Raw genomic sequence first — 25,572 nt, 5'->3', positions numbered from 1 at the left:
TACTAAGTGCAATTCATATTGCTAAAATGTTTTATTTTTTACTCACAGTCATCCAGATCAAGAAGAGACATTTCCTTCTTTTCAACAGTTGTTTTTTTGGTTTGTTTGGAGGGAAAGTTGGGCACAGAGACCTGTGTAAGAGTGTTGATTAAATATTATTGTTCTACACTTTAGTCAATCATAATGTTGAAATCCTGCTAGAGCAGAAGTGGGCTCTCTCGTCCAAAAGAAATACACCCAAAAATATAGTTTTCTCTTTAGCTGTAAAGATGAACCAAACAGCAGTGCCTATCCTGGGTCCATAGCATGTTCCAGTGGTGTGGAGGCCACTGTGGAAACCCTGTCATCGGTCCCACACAGGCACATTCTGGCTTAGTTCATGCTTGGCTCTGTAAGCTACCTCTGGGCTGACCCATGAGGACTACTGAAGCCCACTGTGGGATTGATCCAGATGCTGGGCTCTCAGTGCCTCTCGCCTACAGGGGCCTCTGAAGGCTGTGGTCTATGAGGGTAAACCCACAGAAATCCTTCACAGGCCCATGGTACTAGAGACCATACAGAGCTCTCAGCGGCATGTACCTCTGTGGCCTGTAGGAGTCAGATGATGTCAGCTACTACCTGAGGTAAAATGCAAAGGAATCCCACAGAGGTCCATTAGACCATCCAGGGCCATCCATATTGGCCTCTATAGGTCTTATGGGGGCTAGCACACTCTACTACTACTACTACTACTACTACTACTACTACTACTACACTGGCCAACTGCACTGTAGACCATGCTGGGTCCACTCTACTGTTTGCCATTTGGGTTCAATGAGGGCTGCCCTGTGAGGGGAACATGGCATGTGTGAGAACTTGCAACACTGTGTTGGAAACTATTTAATGTTCATAACATAAATTTGTATAAGACACTGAACTGTTTTACACCAATTTATAGCATATTGTAGGACATAGTCTTCTGATAAATGGGACAGATCATTTCTGCTCACTGGGAAAATAGCTCAAATGCAGCATGAGTACAACTGACCATCCACCAAAGACCATGAGCAGATGACCATCCACCATAAACCATGATGACCATCCACCATAAACCATGATGACCATCCACCATAAACCATGATGACCATCCACCATAGACCATGATGACTATCCACCAGAAACCATGATCAAATGACCATCCACCAGAAACCATGATCAGATGACCATCCACCATAGACCATGATGACCCTCCACCATAGACCATGATGACCATCCACCATAGACCATGAAGACCATCCACCATCCACCATGAGCAGATGACCATCCACCATAGACCATGATGACCATCCACCATAGTCCATGATGACCATCCACCATAGACCATGATGACCATCCACCATAGTCCATGATGACCATCCACCATGACTGTGGCTATATTAAGTAGATTATTTGTATGTATACAGAAAGGTCAGTGCAATATCTTTGTATGTACTGACTCTGGATAACCAAAAAGGACCATTCACAACTGGGTAAATTGTTCAAATTAAGATTAGTCCACCCCTTTGAAGGTTATCCAGAATGTACTGAATGACTGTTTTATTTAATCCTGCCCAGTTGTTTTCTCTGGTGGTTAGGTATAGTATATTTTTAATCCTGCCCAGTTGTATTCTCTGGTTAGGTATAGTATATTTTGAATCCTGCCCAGTTGTATTCTCTGGTTAGGTATAGTATATTTTGAATCCTGCCCAGTTGTATTCTCTGGTTAGGTATAGTATATTTTGTGCTCTCACCTTCTTCTTCTTCTTGACCTCTTTCTCAGACTCGGACTCCTGCTCTGACTCCGATTCTGACTCACTGCTCTCTGATTCGCTCTCCTCCTCATCAGACTCAGATCGGATCTCTTTAGGCTTCTGCAGGATCTTCTCATCCTCTCCACAGCTCTCCTCACTGTAGCAAAAAAAATCCTACCTTATCAACATTACTTACCAATGTATTACATCAATTACAACACTGATATTTAAATACTCAATGAAGGACCTGGCTGCGCTCTCTGAAGCAGATGGCTTCATTTTTCTTTGCACAATCTTCTTTCTCTTCTTTTTTTGCTCCTCTTCCTCAGAGTCAGACTCTTCCTCACTCTCCTCTGACTCGGACCCTGAGCCACTCTCCTCGCTGCTGCTGCTGCTGCTCTCTGATCCACTGGCAGAGTCGGATCCTGCAGCCAGAGGGGATTCAACACAGAAACACAGAGTGAGCAATGAGAGTGGAAAAGTTCTCAGTAGATTAAGTTAGCAAGAGATGGAACAGCCACCCGTGGGGAAAACCAATCCCAGTTACCCATGCACCTTCATTGAATGTACAATCTTTTTTTTATTATTATTAGGTTTCCTCCGTAAGGCTCAAGGCTCAAACTTCTGTCCACGACTGGTGCTTATTCTCCATGGACACTGCCTGCTCTAGGTTGTTAGTGAAAACAGGGTCAAAGTGGCAGAACTCGCATATATTTATATAGAAATAGTACATAATTGAAAAACACAGCATAAAACTTAAATTTTGTGCAGCCAAATCAAATCAGTCAAGAGTCAAGCCCATTCTCTAAAATCTCATGCAAGATGGTTTTGCTGGATTTTTCATTTTCAATGCCTTTTCCACCAGCCCTTTTCACTCTCAAACTATGAGCACTGGTTACCTACCACTGTCAGCTGATTCTGTTTGGCCAGACTCTCCATCAGAGTCTGAGTAGAAGGGCTTCTCCACTTTCTTGTCTTTCCTCTTGTCACGACTGCTACACTTGGTCCATTCAGGAACCTAAAGGAGATCAAATCACAGGGTAAAAAACACCCCAAGTCTGCGTTGCCAAAGCATGGCAATACAAATGTATTGAACTCTGCAATCTGCCCACAATTGGCCATTTTAATCAACTTTGACCCATGAGTCTGAAAATTAATTCCACTGAGGTGACATCATCATGACCTCCTCATAACTTCAATATGTAGGTGAATCACTTTTGACACAGATAACATTACAGACTGATAATGCAGTGTTTTAAAAGAATCAAGGAGACTGACTTAAGGGATTTGTATTGTTTTAAGGGGGAAAAGGGAATCAAGTAGGAAACTAGTCCAGGAGTGAAAGGTTTGATAAGATGGGCATGGTCAAGTACTGCCATAGTAGAAGAGGAAGCTTAGGGTGGATCCAACACAACTGAGGCGCAAAGACATGGCCTTATGGTCACTAACTGACTCACACTGGTTAAGGTTGTGACTCTTTCAAGCAGCTTAATAACCTGGCAGACAAGACAGAAAAGAACGTAGTGAAGAAAGGTGAGATGAATGGTGGAATCAAGTAAAAAAAGACAGAAATAGACAAGAATTCAAGTCAGCCTATCAACACTCCTCTAAAATAAATATGTCTCTCAGGATAACAAAGCAACTGTCTTCAACTTGTTTTGACCATTACCAGTGTGTACTTTGTGTCACCACAGCATTTCTTATTGAATTATATATGGCTATTAAAACACATGCATTCATTGTATGGATATAACGTTAAGCCCAAAGGGTAGTGTCAGCGTCTATAACATTGTCATGATCATACAACATCATGTAAATGATCCTGCAGTCACATGGGAGAAAGTTGGAAATGACAAATCCTGAAGGAGCAGTTTCAACACGTAAACAAGGTCACACCCTATATAAAAGCTGACTCTGGAAACATTTCAGCCTTAAACAAACGTAATGCAGGCTTGATCCGTCTCCAGAATCAGCTTAAAGGGAGAGGACAGCACACAAGGGATAACTTACAGCTGGCAGTGGCTCATGACATATGTATATTCATATGCCATTTTATAGAATACATTAATTGTACCTCAACACCAGACTGCCAAAACTATGCACTGCTTGATATCTGCTTACTCCTTCAAACAATTGTCAGGGCAGAAAATAGGTTTCCTGACAATTGATGGCAATTCAGCTACTTTAAAATACTCCTCCATCTGCTGCCATTCCAACGGTTCGTATCAACAGGGAGCACGCTGCCACATTAAGAGTTTTGCTTCAGATTAGAATGTTTTGGATTCAAATGGATCTGAAATTAAAAGGGTTTCTTATGATCGACAGCAAAATCTCAAATTAGGATCACTGTGTAGGAAACATATTCGGATATTGTCCTATTTTAAGAGAGTGCCACTTAAAACTGAGCTCAGTCTCTGCAATTGACAGATTGGCTTAAAAGAGAGCTGGACAGAGCAGAGCAAAGAGAACACACTGCACTCCCAGTTGCACCTCTCTCCAGTCTCCTAGCAGGCCGATTCGCCCCTCACTGGTGGTAAAGACTTCCTCTAGCTGCAGAGCGAGGCACAGAGGGAAAGGCGGTCAGAGAACATAGGAGGACAAACTGGAGGAAGACAAATACACCCGTCACCTCAGACGCACCTCTTCCACTGCTATGAATAACAAACACAACATTAACCACAGAGGAACATGAAACACTAACAAAAAATGAGCCAGTGATCAAATCAAGTCAAACTTGATTTGATTCAGATGCTTGACATGATCAAACTAAGAAATGACACATGAGTGATGGGCCTAAACATGCTCCTTTAACCTTGCTTTCATAAAAATGTACATTTATGTGGTAACATTCTTCAAGGAGGGTTTGTAGTTCTATCACAAGTCACATGATCGGCTTGTGGATTCGTGAGTGCTGCTCTGCAGAGGACAGACAGCAGAGGATTATGAAATGGGATGAAATAAACTTCAGCCATGTTTCTTTCAGAACCAAACCAAACTCTTATTCTCCTGGGCTGTTTTGAGTCAATGAATAAAGTGGGCATATAATGTCTGATTGGATAGAATGAGTACATGAATGTTTTGCAGGTTGTCTATATAGCTGTGACAAAGTAAAACTATATCAAATTAGGGGCATTGGGCATAAAGCAGATTTGAAGCCAATAAAGAGAGAAAAGGTGATGGCATAAGATGGTCTGTGTGGGGGTTAGCAGCAGGCCCCTCTGCGGTCCAGTCCTTCTGCAATAGCAGCACCCCCAGGCCTTCGAATAGGGGCCTATTGGGTCTGTTACTCTTTTCCACTTCACGCACAGAATCCTTCACCTCCACGTTGCGCACAGATGGGTCGGGGGCAACTTCAGGCCAGTCAGGTAACTCCTGGTATCCCCCGGTCTTGGCGTTCAGCAGATGGGACAGGGAGCCCAGCTGGAAATGGTCCCGGTCTGCAGAAAATAAACAAAAGGTTTAAAACAATGAAGGAAATACGAATACCTATAGAGTATTGGAGTACACTAATGCAATATCAAGTCAGCCTTTGAAATTCTGTCATTCAATTCATGATATGTTCTTGGTTGTCATTGGTGTGTTTTTGTAAACAGTGTCTTATCGACCTCTTTACCTTTAAATGGAGACTCCAAGACAGGAGCGGGTTTCAAGGCAAGGAACAGCTTCTTAGCATACTTGTTAAGGGCACCACCCTTCTCCATGGGCACAATAAGTTGGCGGATGAATCGAGCTCGGTCACGAATGTCATAGTTTTGGTCATACTTCGCCAGGTTGAGGACATACTGAGTAAGCAGTTTAGTCTACAGGTAGCAGGAAACAAAGAAATTATGAAATGGGTAATTTTATATCAAACTTAATGCAAGACCACATAACACAAAGGGAGTCTCACGGTGTATTGGGAAAGGTTGATACAGTAACTCTCCCCTTTGGATGCAATATGTGATAATAATTAGGACATTATTTACTCATTATTTACTAAATTAGACATATTGTCAGTTTAGACAGACTGTATGACCATTACTTAATTACACATTATTATTATTATTGATCTCTGTATGCATATATGTCATGGAATAAGCATGGGAATGGTAACGGCTCACCTGTTTTGAGTTAGTAAGGTATAGTTTGGCTGCCAGATTGATTATCTGTAGCTTGACGATGTCTTCTTCATTAGTGAATGTCTTAGCCATCTTCCTCAGGACATCAGGAGCGATCTTAGGCACATGCTCACAGTACTCTCCAATTAGCCACAAGATGCTAGCTCGTGCCATGGGGACCTACACACAGAGAAGCACACTCTATTAGCCACAATATGCTAGCTCGTGCCATGGGGACCTACACACAGAGAAGCACACTCTTTTAGCCACAAGATGCTAGCTCATGCCATGGGGACCTACACACAGAGAAGCACACTCTATTAGCCTCAAGATGCCAGCTCGTGCCATGGGGACCTACACACAGAGAAGCACACTCTATTAGCCACAAGATGCTAGCTCGTGCCATGGGGACTTACACACATAGAAGCACACTCTATTAGACACAAGATGCTAGCTCGTGCCACAGGGGGAACACACTCTGCTGCAGCAGTCTTCTGGGAGGCACAGTTGTATATCTGAGCAGGTTGGACAACCTTACCTGAATGTTGTCTGTGAGTTTAGCCATATGCTTAATAATCTCACTATGCTGCTCTGGCTGCATCTGGAGGAGCTTCTTGATCACCACCACTGATTCTGCCACCACCAGCTCTGAAATATCACACATCAAAGCTCAGTGTTAACTCCAGAATTCTTTTGTGGGGGTGTTATAAGACCCATTTACTGCAAAAGGTACACTAACCATCACGGTTGGAGAGTAATTGGACTAATCCATTCAGACATGTATCCCGGACCTCGCCGATATTTGTGGCACAGCGGCCAATGGCTTGGATTGTGGCAGCAACAAAATCTTTGTCCATACTTTTAATATAAGTCTACATTTCAAACAGAAAAAAACATGCATTCGTTTAGGTAAGTATATTTTGTGTGTGTATGAATTTTACTTCTTAAATTGATCAGGTCATGTAGTTACCTGAAATTCTCGGAGGATTGTTGAAATATTGGTATCGCTTGCCAAATTAGTTAAAACCTCAAGCTGTGAAGACATTGACACATCATGATGGATTTGTTACTCTTTAGTGAGGGGAAAAGCATAAGAGCTTTACTATGATGGAAAAGATTCATAACCTGTACCTTAAGGACTTTGATCTGGGTTGGGTCTGTAGATCGTATGTAGAAACTCTTAAGGTATGGTTCAAACATCCCCTAGAGGAACAATGGAACCAACAGAAACCATTACAGGCCACCCCTATCCTCGTGCATTTTACTAGGCCAAACATGAAACATGTCCAATTCATTAACTTTATGTCAATCATATCAATTCAAATTTTCTAGGGGCTAAATTTGAAGACAATAGGAAGTCAGGATTTCCCCTTCAAATATCTCAGTGCACCCTAATACAAGATTATAGCTCGGAAAGGTCTTATATCTCAGTGCACCAAAATACAACATTATGGGTCAGAAAGGTCTGAAACATTTCAAAATCACTGAGGCTATTGTGACTAAATCAGACACAACTTCAAATCAGTCCTTTGGGGGCCTTGTTCAGGGGCCTCTTCCTACTGTTGGCTTTAGGGGCCTTGTTCAGGGGCCTCTACCTCCTTAGCCCAATCAAGCCTTGCAAATGTGTGGACCCATTGGGGAATTAATGAAGATGGTGAAATTTGGCCACACTAATACAGAAGGCAATCTCTGGACCCTCAGTCAAAATAGTTTCAACCTGTCTTACTGTAAGGTTACGTTGCTATGGTAAGCTTTTATGAAAGAAACTGAAACACACTTAGCAGTGTGTCCTGAACATTTATTGTTCTCATCTTTGTTGTGTTCAAATATTTCATACTCTTCATGACACAGACTAGGTGGAGAATGTGAATACTTGCCCTTCGTTTGATAGACATGGTGGCCACATTTTGTAAGACAACATACTGGACTTCACTGTGATAAAATAGAGAGCAACAGATATAATTACAAATGCATATTCGGGACCATCTTAACATTTATAAAGTTTAGACCAACGACTGTAAACCGTATGGGTGGCATATTATAAAGCAATCCATCAAACTGAGAGGTGCCATATGGTCACATTGAAGGCAGTCAGTGCAGTATGGAGCCGGAGCATGCATAACACACAGAGTATGGTACGTGTATGCCCAGAACCCATTTACCCATATGGGGTTTAACATGTGCCCATGCTGAGCTTCCTTCTGGTTACTTCACTTGTGAAATAAGCTCATGAGGTCCATACTTTCACAGTCACTGATCATTTTTCAGTACATTTTAAATTACATGAGGCTTAAACACTGCCAACAAAAAATTATTCTGTAAACAGAAGTATGACAAAAATATGTCTATAAATGGTAAGACAGAATCTCCCCGCAAAACAGCCACACCACACTGTCTCTTCCGCTCCACAGCTGATGAAAACACACACAGACTCAAATTTCCTTGAACAGAATCTGACCGCTTTTCATGAATGCTGTTCAAATTTGAAAGAGTTGGATGAAAACCCAGCTTCACAAGGTCTATGTTCTCCAGGAATCATTTTGACCTTGATGCAATTGAGTTTAGAAAATAGTTACTGATTTTTGGGCGAAGACGCGTGTTGTTGTTAGTGTTGACCAGCCAATCACAGTCAAACATTATGTTTTAACAACTTTATAAATGGAATGACTGGAATGACTTTATAAAATGGCTTCAAAACAATTGATAACAGTTTTGAATAGAGGATGACCTATTTTTTATGTTACGTTACATGAAATTATGCTTTTTGAGAAAATTTGATTTTCCATTGTGAACATTATAATTATATTTTTTCATTAAACTGACCTCTATGTGAGATATGAGGGTTAAATAATTGTGAAATGTACTGTAAATTCTACCTCTTGATAACAATATCAAACTTGGTTATTGCACCCAGCCATGAACGGTGGGCAAACCCGTTACAATTTCTGTCATGTCTAAAACGTACTTCTGTTCTTACTCATTTTTTGAATATTGATTGTTCAGATGCCAGTTGCACCACTTTAAATGATTTGACTTTAGGTTTCTTGGACAACTAACCTGTGGCTTCTCATGAGCCGAACGAGAGCTTTCGCGATCACACCAACCTCGGCTTTTGGGGCCAGGTGGAAATAGAGCTGGGCCACAGCCATTACAACCTGAACAAAATAAATGACAATGAATTAGACAGGAACAAGGAAAACATTATTTTGTGCTGTGCAAGAAATGTTTGACACATATTTCCATTTTTCCAGTTACATGTTTCTTGTAATCCAATGCTAGCAGTTGATGTAAGAAAACCTACAGCTGCATTCCGACTCTGCAGGAGCGGTTTAGTGTTCCTCAGTAGAAGCCTGTGGTCAGGGTCCATGACATAGGGCTTTCTTTTGGCCATTGTAGAAATTTCAGCATTTTCTTCCTTCGCCTCTTCATCCTCATCAGAACCATAAAAAGCCTTCTCCCCTCCTTCCTCCAGAAGACACTCCTATGGCAAGAGAGACAACAAAACACACACACACACACACACACACACACACACACACACACACACACACACACACACACACACACACACACACACACACACACACACACACACACACACACACACACACACACACACAAACATTCCTTAACACAACAAAAAAGGTGCTTCCTCAAGACTTTATCCAACAGCTTCCTTGACTTGCGATATTTGCAAACCCCTGGAGCTTTTGGCAATCAGTTGCAAAACCATATAGGGTTAAAACCAAAGAGGTTAAACCATAGATGTTTAAAGCCACTTTGATTTAAAGTTGGTTCTGGAGAGAAGTATGCTGTACAAGCTGCTCAATAATGGACACTAACACTAACAACAACACTGCTATTCTGTAGGAGTCTCCTTCAGCTAACAACAACACACAACACTGCTATTCTGTAGGAGTCTCCTTCAGCTAACAACAACACTGCTCTTCAGTAGAGGTCTCCTTCAGCTAACAACAACACTGCTCTTCAGTAGGGGTCTCCTTCAGCTAACAGCAACACTGCTCTTCAGTAGGGGTCTCCTTCAGCTAACAGCAACACTGCTATTCTGTAGGAGTCTCCTTAAGCTAACAACAACACTGCTCTTCAGTAGAGGTCTCCTTCAGCTAACAACAACACTGCTCTTCAGTAGGGGTCTCCTTCAGCTAACAACAACACTGCTCTTCAGTAGGGGTCTCCTTCAGCTAACAACAACACTGCTCTTCAGTAGAGGTCTCCTTCAGCTAACAACAACACTGCTCTTCAGTAGGGGTCTCCTTCAGCTAACAGCAACACTGCTATTCTGTAGGAGTCTCCTTCAGCTAACAACAACACTGCTCTTCAGTAGAGGTCTCCTTCAGCTAACAACAACACTGCTCTTCAGTAGGGGTCTCCTTCAGCTAACAACAACACTGCTCTTCAGTAGGGGTCTCCTTCAGCTAACAACAACACTGCTCTTCAGTAGAGGTCTCCTTCAGCTAACAACAACACTGCTATTCTGTAGGGGTCTCCTTCAGCTAACAACAACACTGCTCTTCAGTAGGGGTCTCCTTCATCTCCTCTGCAATAAGGACTGTTACAGGAAGTTACTTCTGCCCAACTCAGCAGCCATCTACAATAAATACCCTCTGTGCTGGGAGAGCACACTCCCCCTCTGAGTGACAATGCACAAATGCACATTTTACAACTAATCTGCAATATCTTACTTTAAAGAGGTCATATTATACTAATTTCCAATGCTTTGTTATTATGGTGTATTGAGTCCAGATTGATCAGGCGAAAACTGTTTTAAATGAAAAATCACATAATGGATGTGGATTCAGTACAGAGGAAGTATGTTTCAATTTAAATACTACTGCATCTTTTCCAGATTTCCAATAAAACTATCAAGGACATCAAAATTGACTGTCAGCATGAAAGGCATATTTGTTATATGTGGAGTATGTAAAGTGTGAATGGGGTTTTATTTCGAAACAGGGATTGAAAAAAAAAAAGACAGACAGACTTTTGGGGAGGGAGATACTTTGGAGGGAGCTAGCGTCTAGGTTAGCCAGTCAGTAGTTAGAACGTGGCGTGCAGCCCGCTGGGTTAGTGGTTAGTTGAAGCGCGCAATAAACTTGCAAGCCTGTGAATCTAGCTAAGCTAAATGCCCCCAGATATAAAACAAATCCCAGGCAACTGTGTTTTGTCATTTATGTGAATTGCAGCTGCAACAATGAAATCCCCTTTGGGGATAAATAACGTACTCTATCTATCTATACATCTATCTATCTGTACCACTTTAGTCCTAGTAACAGAGGGGTTTAGCACTTCAGAACTAATAACACAGGAGTTAAGCACTTGTATTCACAGCTTGTGCCATATCTTATATGGATATTTGACTTTCTCAGGTGACAGCATCAGCATATATGAAAACAACATTCTTGTACTCACTTTATATGATTTTAACAAACACAAAATTGCATGAACTAATATCAATATACTTACATTGATGTTAGGGTTGAGGAATTGAGTCCTAGCATATCGGGTGAGCATGTTGATGATGACGACCTGGCCCCACTCCTCCACATCAATCAGCAGGTTACACAGTTTACGATAGTTTTTATGGATCAAGTCGATGCGCTCTGGACACACCTCCTCAAAGGCCATCACTACACTTCCAGCCACCAGCTGCAGAGACAAATGTAAAACACACTTTACTATGTCTCAAGTCAAAAAAGAGACAAACGTAAAACACACTTCACTTGGTCACTAAGTCCAAAAAGCATAATTAATTTTTATGTGGTGTTGATTTTATGATGAAATGCAAAAAAAAAAAAAAAAAAAAGCAAAATCAGAATGGCTGAGAATTGCTTTCTTTCTGTCTCTACATCTACCACCAATTCTATTGTACCAGAACTTTCTGAAATGTGTCTTACCGTAGTTTTATCAGCAAGAAGTTTTTCTATAACCTCTATCAACTGGTCCTTCTGTTCAGGGTCCAAACTAATAAGACAACCAGAATGCATTAAGCAGATCAGATCAAAAGGTGAGAAGGATAAAAAAGCAAGATAATGAATAACAATGTCCCCCCCCCCCCCCCATGACACCCTGTCAGAGTGCATCAGTACCTGTAGAGCTTTGGGATGGCGTGAGCAGCAGTCTTGCGGACGTAAGGAGACATGTCAGATGCAGCCTCTTTGATGGCCAGCATCATGATTGGCACAATGATAGTGACTCTGATACTGGAGAGGACACGTAGTGCACTTGCTCGAATCAGCTGGTTAGGGTCCTGAGAAAGGCAAAGATTCAAGCTCAAACATCCCCTGATCTCATGTTGACAAAGTATATAATGTACAGTATACCAACATTAGAGGCCTTTCTAACACACTTTACTTACCTGTGATCTGTTGGAGCAAACACCTCAAAGATAACTTATATCTTGATGTATAAGATATCATATATCTCCCACAAAAGATGACAAGTTAATTGATTGGTTTACTAACACTTATGTCTTTTACTTTTATGAATGAAAATATAAATGAAGAAATGTAATATGTGTTTACCGGAAACCACAAGGGAATGTTAGTCAGTGCATAATATGAATTGAGAACTTACTGTGTGAGTTATTTTATTCCCAAAATCAAAACTCATCAATGACTTGTTAGCCAGACTAATGCTAAAAAAAGAAAGAAGAAAAACAGGGAACCGGAATAGGAGGACTGGCTGTTTTTAAGAAAGGAATCAGTGATTAAAATATTATTTGACCAATGACCAATGCTGTCAGAGACTTAAACCCAAACAATGAAAACATATTCCTATGCTCCATGTTCTTATTTGAAGTGCATCTTAATTTAGCATATTCCTATGCTCCATGCTCTTATTTGAATTAGAGTGCATCTTAATTCAGCATATTCCTATGCTCCATGTTCTTATTTGAATCAGAGTGCATCTTAATTCAGCATATTCCTATGCTCCATACTCTTATTTGAATGTATGTCTATAGGTCACCTTCAACCCCCGCTGGAATGTGGAGATGGAGAGCAGAGCAAGGTCCTGCTGTTCTTCAGCATAACGCACAAGGTAAACATAAACAAGTTTCTTCACCTGTCAGGACAGAAGAAAGCATTGCATTTGAACATGAAGACCACAGTTACTGATTACAGTATTTAACACTCTTCTCAGAACTTACTTCAATGTTCTTACAAGCCACATTCTTCACAACAGCTGGAAACAATTCTGAGGCATTCTTTCCTCTGGCAATCATCTGTTTTGGGGGCAAAAATAACATACAGTCATGAGCTATTAAAGATTACATACAGTCTTGAGATCACAAAGATAACATACAGTCTTAAGATAACAAAGATAACATACAGTCTTCAGATAACAAAGATAACATACAGTCTTCAGATAACAAAGATAACATACAGTCTTGACTACCGTCAATCACAAATCAAATATAAGAGCGGTGCAATTAGGGGTGGGAATCTCTTGGCACCTCACGATTCGATTCGAAATCGATTCAGAGGTCAACGATTCGATTTAAAATCGATTTTGTAATTTAACATTTTTTTTTTTTTTTTTTTTTTTTTTTTTTTTTACACATCCATTTTATGTTGAAATGCAAGCTGCATCGACTATTGCATTGCTCATAGAAAGTCAAAATTGTGACCATTAAAAGCTTTTACTCTAATAAAGCAAATAGCAAAGGTAATTCATCTGTTGATTTTCTTCAATTTAGACTCTGAGTTGCAAACTCAAATGATTAAATAGTCAAAATGCATCGATAATCGTTTTATCGGTTTCGAATTGATATTCGATAATCAATCGATAATTGCATTTCAACATGAAATGGATGTGTAAAAAAAACGATTATCAATTTTAAACCGATAAAACGATTATCAATCCATTTCGACTTTTAAAACATTTGAGTTTGCTACTTAGAGTCTTTGCTACACTTCCTACTTTGTGTTTGATAATTAAAGAAAATCAACAGATGAATTACCTTCTCTATTTTTTATGAAAGAAAAAGCTTTTCCTTGTCACAATTTTGACTTTCTATGAACAATCCAATAATCGATGCAGCTTGCATTTCAACATAAAATGGATGTGTAAAAAAATAAAAAATAAAAAAATAAATATATTTTTTTTTTTTTTTAAATTACAAAATCGATTATGAACTTTTCTGAATCGAGACAGAATCGTTTTAGAGAGAATCGATTAAAATCGAATAATCGATTTTTTCCCCCACCCCTAGGTGCAATGGCTTCTAGCATCTGTAATGTTCAAATAATTGTACCTGAAACTGAAATTAGTGTTTTCTGTTACAGTATTTTGATTGATTTTTAAAAATTAGTAAAAAGACAGTCTTGTATCAAAAGAGTCACGGTCATTTCCTCACTTTCTGGAAAGTGATATTTGTCATGGAGACAACATGATGTATATGTGTTGTTTATACTGTTTAATGCTGTAAGTTAGCAACAATGCTCTCATGATCTCATGACCAGTCTTTGACAATCTCACGCCAATAAGCCTTGCAGATACATGTGTACACTGTCCATTAAGGGGTCCCAAAGCGCGATTTGTATTTACAAATGGATTTTTGGACTTTGTAATCCATTGTGCACAGACATGCAGAAGGGCTCAGAATAAGATAAAGGCAAATAACGTTTCTTTACCATCACAAGTTTATTAAATAATAATTAAACTTACAACTACAAGCAAGGTTGATGACTTCCAAAATCCCACTATGTTCCCTTATCTCCCTCTGGAACGAAATACTGTTTTCTGATTGGCTAATGGGGTGTACATTAAGTTCGTATAACCGGACACCTTGGACGTAGTCCCAGTAGAAAAGTTAAATCGCCGTTACATATCAATGCTCTTGAATGGTTACCATTGACAACCAACATAACGTTTTTTTTTTTGACAGCTAGGATAGCGGATACATAGTTTCAATCTAGTTAACAAGGAAAACAGAAATGGAAGATTTTGTAATTAAGTTTAATATTCTCGGGAGCAAAACATTTGAAATAATAATAATCAAAACATTTTTGGATGTTGTAAACGGGAAATAAGCGGGATAACGGCCTTCGAGCTGTACAGTTCTACAAAGATAATGGACTTCGTGGAGTTCTTTGGCCCGCATCGTCCATTATCTTTGTAGAACTGTACATCCCTGTTATCCCTTACATAACAATGCAGCAAATGTCTGCCATCTATAACCACTGCCACCTGTTTAGCTAGAAACACTCCAAACGTGAAGTTCAAATATGAATTCCATTCAACTTAATGTTGTCTCTATAGCCCCTGAGACAGACAGACAGACAGACGGGAGGAGGAACAGACAGATGACCGTCCAATCACGTCAAGATGGGGTCAGACACATACATTCCTCACTTGAACAATGAACAACAGATGATCCCAACGCAGAAGTGCCTGAAAGAGGGCGCAGAGAACATTTGCCATGAACCACGCCATCATTTATTAGCACATCCAGAAGATTGTACAAGCGATGTGCTTGTACATGTCAGAAAAGTGATTGATACCATTTGAGAACAAGTTGAAAATATGATTTCTACGATTATCATGCAGAGCCCAATCAGAATCTATGTATTCAGGTATTTTCAGGTCTTTTGTTTGGGGTGATACATACATGTGGAGTTTTTGCATCTTTCAGTGCAACCCACTTTAAGTTGTAGTCTACTGCCACTATGAGAATAGTATTCTTTGTTTTGCTTAAAGGTAATGGTGCCATAAAGTCAACCTAATAATCTATCCCGGCCCCAGGAATTCTGTCTTGAGTGTTTAACTGAAGGGCTATTGTACTCCTGGTATTTGTGGCATTCCTGGAAATATTTGGGTGCTATTGGATATTTGTGGCAGAAACACTAAGTAAATGCAAGCCCAAATACGCCCCTCTCAACCAACATCTTGAGGAGCCTTTTCGTGACCCACCTGGAGAGAGTGAAAGATTACTACTCCCATCCATCTCAATGGCCAATGCCATGCTAGCTTTTTCAACCCAGGAAGTATACAAATAATTGCCTTCAAATATCTTGCTTTCTCAGTTTTGGCATGAAAACTATGAAAACCATAACCACCATTACCAAAACATTATACTGATGGACCTCCATTGCGTGACTGAAACCTGCCAATGAAAAGCAAACGTCTTGGCACCTAAACAGCTGATGCTAATTGGTTGAGGCTAGCCCTCTTATGCCTGAGCCCCTGGTTACACCATGTGCATGTTTGGGTCTTTCTGAGCTGTACCTAATCTTACCATGGAAAAATGTCCACGGAGCTCACACGAAACCATGTAAGCAATAATGAGTCCTCCTTTTATGTGAAGATGGTAAAAGAAGAAGATAAACATATTTTATTCTGTTCCTTCATATTCCTCTAATTTGTTTCTTCAATAGTTCCCTTTTTCTTCAGTTTCTCCACATGTGCTTGGCCTCAATCCCTAATATTCCATTAATAATACTGCTCAATCTGAATTAAATTGCATCATGTTACCACAAGAACTAGTCGGATTTATGCAAATCTGAATGAAAAATAAATTATAGCGAAGGGTCTTGGTTAATCCAAACAGTCTTGCCAATTATGATTTATGACCTGCCCTCAGTGACACATTCTATCATCTATATGCCACATTGTATGACTTCATTATCATTATATGACATTCACTAATACTACCTCTTATGTGCAAACAGGTCCAAGTGACACCGATGGAAGTGCTACAGGATATACAATTATAAAAGGAACATTGAAGGTAGAGTCCGGGATTCAAATCTAATACACTTTCTTTCAACTTCAGCTAATTGCTCATCACAGTCCTCTAGCTGTCAGTTCAGTGTTCAGTTTACGTTACAAATCCCTCTACCTGTGTTCGTACACAACTCTGGTGCTGTGAATTCAACACAACATCAGCACAAATACCGCATCTTTTCACAATGGTATAACTTTTCTTAAAGATTGCAAATAAAATTGTATATTGTGATGCCTTGATGTTCAATTGCAGGTTATTTCTGCTTCTTCTGACCTCCTGATGGTGGTATAATATTATGTGCAGTCGCTCTCCACCACTGCAGTGTCAGTGTCTGTCTGGTGTGTGATTGATTGATGACCATGGTGAAGTTTGCTTGGTAGGCTATTACACATTCACCACATAGCTGGATCTCTACCTAGTGAAAAATTAAGTGAACTACTCCCATTGTATTATACAGTTGTGAAATTGTAAATAGTGTTCGAATATAATATTAATCTTAAGGCATACTGTTGTGTTCAACTGTTGCGTTTAACTGTTGATTCAGGCGTTTGTGTTGCAAGGAGATAGAATTTGAAAATAAATGTCATGCATAGATCTACTGAATTGTAATTTGAGTGTGTAGAATATCGGCGGAGTAAGGCGGGTGTGAAAGGTCTCAGAAATGTGTGAAATCAAGAAAACAAGAGCAATCAGAGATTTCTGACCTCCAGCAAGGGTTGACGTTGATAGTAAAGCAAGATCTAAAACGTTCATCTGAACAATAGCCCAAAGCAGGGGCCGACTGGGGGGAAAAAGTGGCCCGGGAGTTACTGTCAGACCGGCCCACTCAATACACGGCGCGCGGCCCACTAAGTACACAGCGCGCTGCCCACTCAGTACACACCGCATTGCCCACTCAATGGATCGCACGTATCGGTCAGTCAGTGGCCTACTGGGAAAAATACCCATACACTTAACATTATTTTGGATGATAACAAATAATTTACATCATATATGCTTGTTTTTAAATAACATTTGGATCCACCAATTTGCCTGGATGGACACATGGAATAAAATGATACTGGCTATTGTAACACTCCAAGGTAGGTATAGTTTGCAAGATGAATAGTATCAGATCAGATCAGATGGTTATCAGATCAGATGGTTATACATATAACTACAGCCTATTGGTTAGTACACTCAAAGCGTATTAGATAAATATACTTGAAATTAGTGCTGTCAAACTATTACAATATTTAATCGCAATTTTTTGTCTATTATAAATGTCCCTTCATTTATTTTGTATCCATTTATCCATGTTTTATTCCAGAATCATCTATCTAGATAACATATTAACATTGTTTTTAACTAAGTGTTGTGAAACGCAAGCTTTAAAGCTTCAACACCTTTAGATAACATATTAACAATCTAGATAACATATTAACATTGTTTATAATGTAAGTGTTGGTGTAACACAGTGATTTTAGCATAACAAACTAGCTGGTTAACTTATTTGACACAAGTTACAGTATTAGAAATGAAAAGATTGCCCTATTTACAACTACCACCATGGATAGCTTGCTCATCGATTGTAAGCAAGTGACTACGGCTAACATGTTAAAATAGATAATCTCGATGTTGACAACAGCTTGCTTATTTTACCAGATCATAACGGTCTCAATTTAAGACATACCGTTAGATAGGCTTGCTGTAGGGAACGTTACCTCATCTGTGAATAGCAAGCTAACATTTGGCAAGGTCAACGCCACATCTTACCTTATCACTGTCACCAGTCAGTGGTTTTCCAAATAAAATGAAATCCAAATAAAATGTAGGCTAGAGTAATTGACATTCAATAACACCTAAAACTAAATCAGACTGACGGAAGAGATTGACAGAGGCAGCAGCAAGCTGTGCCTCATCCGTGTTAAGGGCTAGGGCTGACTGCACACGTCAATACGGTTGCGTGCCCTGGCTGGGCGTGTTGCCTGTATGTATGCAAATCCAAATGTAAGAATCCCAGAATCCTCTACCTCAATCGGCACAGCTGAGAACACTTCGGCTGTGTAAGAACCAATTTTCAGGTGTTCATTAATAACGTAGAGATATGTTCTTACGTTGAACTTCCGAAGTCCGTAAAACACATTTAAGAAGTAACGTACAAAAAAAAAAAAAATAGTCACCATAGGTGTGAAGACCGATTGCAAGTAGGAGAATAAAATTCAGTCAGTGCTTCTCTGCATTTGTATTTTTTAGAGAAAACTTGATTAATGTTGTCTTCAGAAGTTTTAAAATCTATTGTACTGATATGCGCTGCGAGAGGGCCTGATGGCGCTGGGCCGGTTGATGATGACAATGGGCCTGTGTTTTGAGCCATCGGCCCACCGGGGATTTCCCCGGTATTCCCGATGGCCAGTCCGCCCCTGGCCCAAAGTCTACATTCATTGTAAATTTCATTAAAATCCGGTCATTGGTTTTCGAGAAATGTCACTTTAGGTGTGAAATAGGTGTGAAACTTTAGGTGTGAAATTTTAATGGGGATGTCCCAGGACCAAGATCCACCTCTTGTGAAAATGTCAGAAAGATCCGCCCAGTAGTTTCTGAGAAATCTTGTCCACAGACAGACAAACAGACGGACAAATAAATAAATAAATTAACGGACCCGATCGCATAACCTCCTTGCTGGAGGTAATAAGTGTTCTTATATCTCCAGTGCATGAAATGAAGACATAAGGGCACACAAAAACAAATATACTATATTCGGATATTTGTGATTTTTATCTCTCCTTAATTTGTCTTCTTATTCATGTGTTTAAAGAGAAACAAAAATTGCAAAATTTCTGATAAAAATTTAAAAAATCACCACCAAAACAATCTTTCATTTTAATGACAAAAAAAAAAAAAAACGAAAAAAAATGTGCAACATTCTAGAGGGACTAGTAAATGGGAAAACAAATATAGTGGCTCAGACCAAGCCATTAACAATTCTAGCCAATCAACACGTTGCTTTAGTAGCACGGAAGGGGAAGGGGTGTAGTTTGATTATCTGTTGAGCTCAAGCATCAATAACATTTTGCCAGATTTACGGACTGGCCTTTAATAGCATCATAATTTCACAGAATAACCATTAGTTAGTAAAATAAAGGGCAAATAATTACTCACAGCAACAATCCTCTTCATAGCTTCAAGCTTTAAGGAGTCTTTGTTGCTGTCCAACATTTCTTTTAGGTCATCATGTCTGGGGGAAAGCAGAAAAACACAATATATAAAACTTGAGGGTATGCACTTTACTACTTATCGGTTACAAATTTGTCTGAGACTCACCTTGTAATGTTTGAATATTCTGTTATTTTATAGCCACACTGTTAAAAGGTTAAAAAACAGAACCATGAAAGGAAGTTTCTATCTGGTGAATGTTTCCCCTGGCTTTCATACAGTTGTCACTATTATACAACTATTAACAACATCAACAACCTTTTAAAAAGGTTAAAGTTCAGTCCATCTTTACCTGGTGCTGTACCTCTACAGGTGGGAGGAAAATGAATATAGTGTAGTATCGTGAGATTTTTTAATACAGCTGCACCAATTATCAAGACTTTGATTTCTTTAATATTATGATTTCAATTTTATTTTGGTACTTCTAAAGATGGTGCAAGACCCTGTTCTTCTTTTACATCGCAGCGGAAGTTGGGAAAGGAAGTCAGAGTTGAGAACTAATTTGGTTGCAGAGACAAAAAAAAGTGTTTTAAATATGTGACTATTTTTGTTCACAGAATGAAATGGGAAGATTCAAGTGAGATTAACTGAATTGTGTCTTATTTTCCTTATGCTATACAATATTTTTGAATAATCGGAATACTTGCTGTATCATGTAAACATGTAAAGAATCACAGTAATATTGTATCCTCAATTCGCACTACACATATACTATACTACACTCCATCTTTACAGCTTGCTTTGGCCCCTGAATAGAGAAATATAAACTCATTGGGACTGAATTTACACGGCTGTGTTTATTTGCCATTTTTGAAACGTATTGACTTGGCCTGTGCTTTCGACCTAGGTACAGGAAATAACAATAACAAATGAATGACAACTGCATAAATTGAGAGATTGAGCAAGAATTAAGTGAAACTAGGAAATATCAGAATATCAGTCATTTACCTGCATAATGTTTTATATTTGTATCATATTTCATTAATGGCAATTTATTGATCACAAATATTTTCATTTTAGGAACAATAACAAATCAGTAAAATTGGACATTTTTATTTCGCCTTGTCATTGGCAAAAAAACTTCTCAAAGACTTCTCAAAACCGCATTGGCAAAACCGTTATAACATACGGCCTCCCAAGAATTGAAAAATACTCCGACCCTTAGATGTAATGGTCATATCTCCAGCCATATTTCAGAGTTCTGTAAAGACACAGTGAATAATAGTTTTAAAGTAACGTGCAGTTACTTACCTTTCCCAAATTTTGGCTCCTATATATCTCAGACACTACCAATCTTTTGGATGAATAAAGTACACTTTGTCATTGAGTTGGCTGCACACTAAAAGGGTGTGAAACAGCAACACTAAATGACCACCTGTGCACACACAGGATAGGGCTATATATTATCATACATTTAAAAAATAGATTGAAGATTGAATGATTCTGTAAATGTCTAAATTAAATTTGATGAATGTTCAAAATGTTGGATGATTTGTTTTAAATTGAGTAAATAGCTTCTCTATGTCAATATTGATGAGCCTACAAAATTCCATTATGATTTGCCATTCACATGAGCATGAATTGACTGCTGAATTTGAATTGGCAATAGGTAACCATTTTGTTGAGCAAACCAAATAGAACAATAGGAGATGTGAGCTAATGTAGAACTATAAGCATATGAAGATTTAAACTTAAACCCTAAGCCATTTTAGATATATGTAAAGTTGCAGCACCCCCATGGACAAAGTTCACAAAATATGGCGTGTGTCCGAAAAATTTGGTAGATGCAGAATGTCACATTTCATAAACTTTGAACATCAGAAGATATTGGCTAGTGAAGTGGTAGATTATTGCTTTGAACATTCTTCACTAGGTGGCGCCGCTCTACAAAAGCCATAACACTTCGTCATTTTTGATGAAACAGTTTGAGTTGTTGACGTGCGCCCTTTGAACAAAATTTCACAAAACTTGGCGTGCATTGCATTGAAGATATTTCACTAGTCCACAAATGTGTCGTAATGAGCTAGTAAAAACGTTATACTATACGATCATAATAAAATATAAATAAAAATATAAGACATACACAAGCATAAAAAATAATATAAATTGGAACTTATTAACCAAATGGATTTAAAGTAACCCAGCTAACCATTAATATACCCATCAGAAATCAGCAAAGGCAAGCTTCTAAAAATGAGTTTTAAGAAGAGAATCTGTGAAGGGCCCAAGGAGAAGGCAGCTCTGACATTATGGTGAAGGCTGTTCCAGCGTTCCAGAGGCAACACTGCAAAGGCCCTTGATGAAGCAATCTGAGTGGTCTCATAGGTGTATATGGGTGTAAAAGATCTGCTATCCGGCACCAAGCCATAGAGTGCTTTGAACCTCATCATCAAAACCTTAAAATTAACACAAAAATGTACTGAAGGCTAAAATTGGAGAGATATGCTCAGACCTCAGAGTCCGGTGTAATGCTACGGTGATTTAAACAGGTAAAGAGAGGGCTACAGTAGTCCACACATGAAGAAATAAAAGCTTTGATAAACGTTTCTGTGCCACTGAAAGATAACATTGTTTTTAGATGTTCCTCAGATCTTAAATACAATACTGGATCAGTTTACTTAGAGGACTATGGACAAATCTGAATCAAAGATCAATCTTAGAATTTCAATCTAAGGGCCCTGGCAGAGTGATTTCAATCTAAGGGCCCTGGCAGAGTGCAAACAAGCTTGCCTGAATCTTTGGGACCAAAGACAACTACTTCAGTTTTGTCCGGATTTAACTGTAAAATGTTTGGAGTCATCCAGTCCTTGACTTAGTGTATGCTGTTATGCAGGAGAGCTATTATGAGCACCTGTGCCTTTTTCCAACATCAACATTTCCCTACCTTTGTTACTTACCTCTGACCTTAGAACCACAGTGATAACCTACAGCTTCACCAATAACCAAACAATACACATCAGAAAAGAGAATCACCTGATTCCTTTTCCCAGCAGTGACTGAAAGAAATGCATCCACCACCTTTGCCTATTTAATACCTGCCAGCAACTCCTATTTCGTGACTTCAAAATCTCGAAATGTTATCATTCTGCTGTCAGCAAGTCTGCAAACATAAGCAATTTCTCATCTAACAACATTTTGGCATGAGGAGTTTTTAGAAACATTTTTGTTTCATATTTTGTTGATCAGATTATCATCAAGCTTGTCTGGACAATGCAGGCTAATTCAAACCAACATAAAATATTAAATATTTTCAATAAAAACACATGAGACCAAAATATTTGCAGTAGTGCTAGACCCTTATCAACATTTCTATGTGATACTGTCTGGCAACTCATGGATGGATTTTTATTTGGGGATTTTTTTGTGCCAAATTAATCCAGATAGTGATTCTAAAACTCGCAGTGGTAAACCAACACCAACACAAGGTATAAGGTTATGTATACGTATCCTCCTTTTCCAAAGTCTTTTAATGACTTGAGATCTTGTGTAATAGATAATTAAAAAAATGAATAATTCAACATCACAGAGAACTGGTTGACCGTCTGTGTGTGAGTAGTCAGGTTACCGGCATACATTTTTAAAACAAGTAACTGAAGCAACTCCGTTTTTGTAGTCTAAAATACAGAACTGAATAAAATGGAAGAACATCTATGTCCTTAACTACTTTAGGTTTCATTACCATATCAACTTCATTTAAAACCAACTCCTTATGTAGATACATTTAGTACAATTTAGACATGAAATACTTGCTACTAAAGTATTTTCTCTTCAGAAGTTATTTGAAGTTCCTCAACTGGTGGGAAGCATTCCTACATACTCATGTTGTTCATTCACAAACACGAACTCAAAGACAAACACCTACTCTTGCATTACATACACATGCATGGAAAGTCTTTACATTCCATTTGACATTTTCTAATTAGTCCTATAGCAAGATACTTGTCTGATTGGGTCCTACCGCAGGGGCTGTGCTTGAACACTGACACCCCCCTCCTCCAACAGGGCCTTCTCCCCAGTATCCTCTCCACCTCGCAGGTGCCTGAGTTCGTCTGGTTGGACGGCGTTGTACCATGTCTGCTGTCCCCCATCTGGTGTGAGCACTGGGCTCTTTGAATCTTCATGGCCTTGACCCTGCGCCTGGCTGTGTGCATTTCTCACCATGTTAACTGCATTGACTGGCAGCTGTAACAGCTTCTGCATGGGATTCATCCTGAACTTGTAAATGTACCTTGTACACTGCAGGTATTGAGTTATCAACAGTGAATAACACAGTGGTATCCAGAGCTGAAATATAGCATATCCAGAGCTGTTGAGTTGAGTGAGATCCTGTGCTGGTGGACCCTGCTGAGAATGATGCTTCTCTGGTCTTTGCTCTGTGACTGCTGCTTTGTCTGCGTGCCGTCCAAAATGACGTGAGATGCCTTAGCTCACTCCCTTCGCCACGTTAGCAATACCCCTCCCCTTCACTTCCTCTCTGTTGCTCATGCTCTATGTATATTGCCTCTCGTCCTTTCAGTGCCTATCCAGTTGTGTCTCCCTCTGGTGCTCAGACACATTCCATTCACCATGAATATAAAATAAAATACAACTGTTGTGTGGTGTATGTGAGGCAGATAAAGAAAGTAAATAATAATCGAATGGTTTTGAAAAATCCCTAATTTAATTCTTAGCTTTAACTGTTGCCTGTTGACTACAACCCGGAATGGACAACCAATAAGCATAAACTACTCTCCTGATCTCTTTCCAAGTCAAAGCCCAAATTATTGTCTGATAGCATGTTTTACACTGTGAATGGTGCCACTTAAAACAGTGTCATAGTATTTTGATGTACAAATCAATATAGCATCTTTTCTATTACAATAATGTATGCAGATCAGGGACATGCCGTCCCAGTTGTTTTGCTAGGAGTCTTTCTGCTGTGCTAAGCACTGGAGTGTCCCTCCCCCAACTCTTCTCACTATCATGTCTAAAGTGGTGAAATCACACACTAGTGTAATACAGAGATTCATACTGTAGGTTGTCAGTCCTATTTCTCACTCACACCGTTTTGGCAAAGAGGCCTGTTCCCTTGCTTTTCCTGCTGAGAATTATTATTGTATGGAAATCTTAATATCATATCCTGCAACTCAATATTCTCAATGGAACATGCCACAACACAACAGAGAGCAATTAAACAGCATGTTGAAATCATACAATCTCATATTGTAATAAGATTAAACCTACTGGTTGTTACTCTAGAAAATCTGTTTTTGGGACTTTTTGATAATACCTGCTCTCAAGTAAGATCAAGGTTGTGTGACAGTTGAAACAGTCTGAAAATAACCTCTGTTATATTTTTGGTCATTTTTTTTCTGTGCACACTATAAAGACGTGCAGATGTTTCTATACCAGGCATCTTAAGTACATGATGTCAAGTTGAAGTGATAACAAATACGTCATTTAAAACTTAGGCCGACTGTTTTTTGAGAACGAAATGCAAAAAGCTCCCTCTGTTGGTGGTAAAAACCACTGCGAAGTGCGAATATAATGTGAAGGTGATCCACCCTGCATCCACTCAGTAAATCATACCAGTATTTTCTTTATCTTTATCAACCCGTGCCAGACCATACAATACATCGTTAGTAAATCAGATATAACGAATACAATGATGTTCTTTCACTGTTCCTAATAACATCCTCGTTTATTTATCACTGCACGGTCAGTTCTGTGTTGAATCTGCCTTCTGCATTTTCATAATATTTCGGCTCCCCTTAAAGGCGCTGTC

At 39.2% G+C, this 25,572-nt stretch overlaps 1 protein-coding gene across 1 annotated transcript in view; it reads right to left on the bottom strand.

The window, feature by feature from the left end:
• The window catches only part of ap3b2 (adaptor related protein complex 3 subunit beta 2), a gene marked incomplete at both ends in the record, with an annotated part of 33,776 nt that overhangs the window by 7,670 nt on the left and 534 nt on the right, over positions 1 to 25,572 (bottom strand). The window contains 22 exons of the mRNA XM_080841658.1: positions 47 to 131; positions 1,770 to 1,926; positions 2,017 to 2,194; positions 2,673 to 2,787; positions 3,227 to 3,265; positions 4,260 to 4,319; positions 5,088 to 5,206; positions 5,383 to 5,569; positions 5,870 to 6,046; positions 6,405 to 6,514; positions 6,606 to 6,738; positions 6,837 to 6,899; positions 6,998 to 7,069; positions 7,744 to 7,798; positions 8,924 to 9,021; positions 9,168 to 9,347; positions 11,351 to 11,533; positions 11,782 to 11,848; positions 11,974 to 12,134; positions 12,854 to 12,949; positions 13,035 to 13,109; positions 19,755 to 19,830. Of these exons, the coding sequence (XP_080697784.1) occupies positions 47 to 131; positions 1,770 to 1,926; positions 2,017 to 2,194; positions 2,673 to 2,787; positions 3,227 to 3,265; positions 4,260 to 4,319; positions 5,088 to 5,206; positions 5,383 to 5,569; positions 5,870 to 6,046; positions 6,405 to 6,514; positions 6,606 to 6,738; positions 6,837 to 6,899; positions 6,998 to 7,069; positions 7,744 to 7,798; positions 8,924 to 9,021; positions 9,168 to 9,347; positions 11,351 to 11,533; positions 11,782 to 11,848; positions 11,974 to 12,134; positions 12,854 to 12,949; positions 13,035 to 13,109; positions 19,755 to 19,830 (2,486 nt within the window). The remainder of the gene's footprint in view (positions 1 to 46; positions 132 to 1,769; positions 1,927 to 2,016; positions 2,195 to 2,672; positions 2,788 to 3,226; positions 3,266 to 4,259; positions 4,320 to 5,087; positions 5,207 to 5,382; positions 5,570 to 5,869; positions 6,047 to 6,404; positions 6,515 to 6,605; positions 6,739 to 6,836; positions 6,900 to 6,997; positions 7,070 to 7,743; positions 7,799 to 8,923; positions 9,022 to 9,167; positions 9,348 to 11,350; positions 11,534 to 11,781; positions 11,849 to 11,973; positions 12,135 to 12,853; positions 12,950 to 13,034; positions 13,110 to 19,754; positions 19,831 to 25,572) is intronic.

This window comes from Sprattus sprattus, assembly GCF_963457725.1.
Source record: "Sprattus sprattus genome assembly, chromosome: 7".
Classification (NCBI taxonomy): domain Eukaryota; kingdom Metazoa; phylum Chordata; class Actinopteri; order Clupeiformes; family Clupeidae; genus Sprattus; species Sprattus sprattus.
The sequence above is the reverse complement of the archived record's forward strand: the minus strand, read 5'-3'. Positions and strand labels throughout refer to the sequence as shown.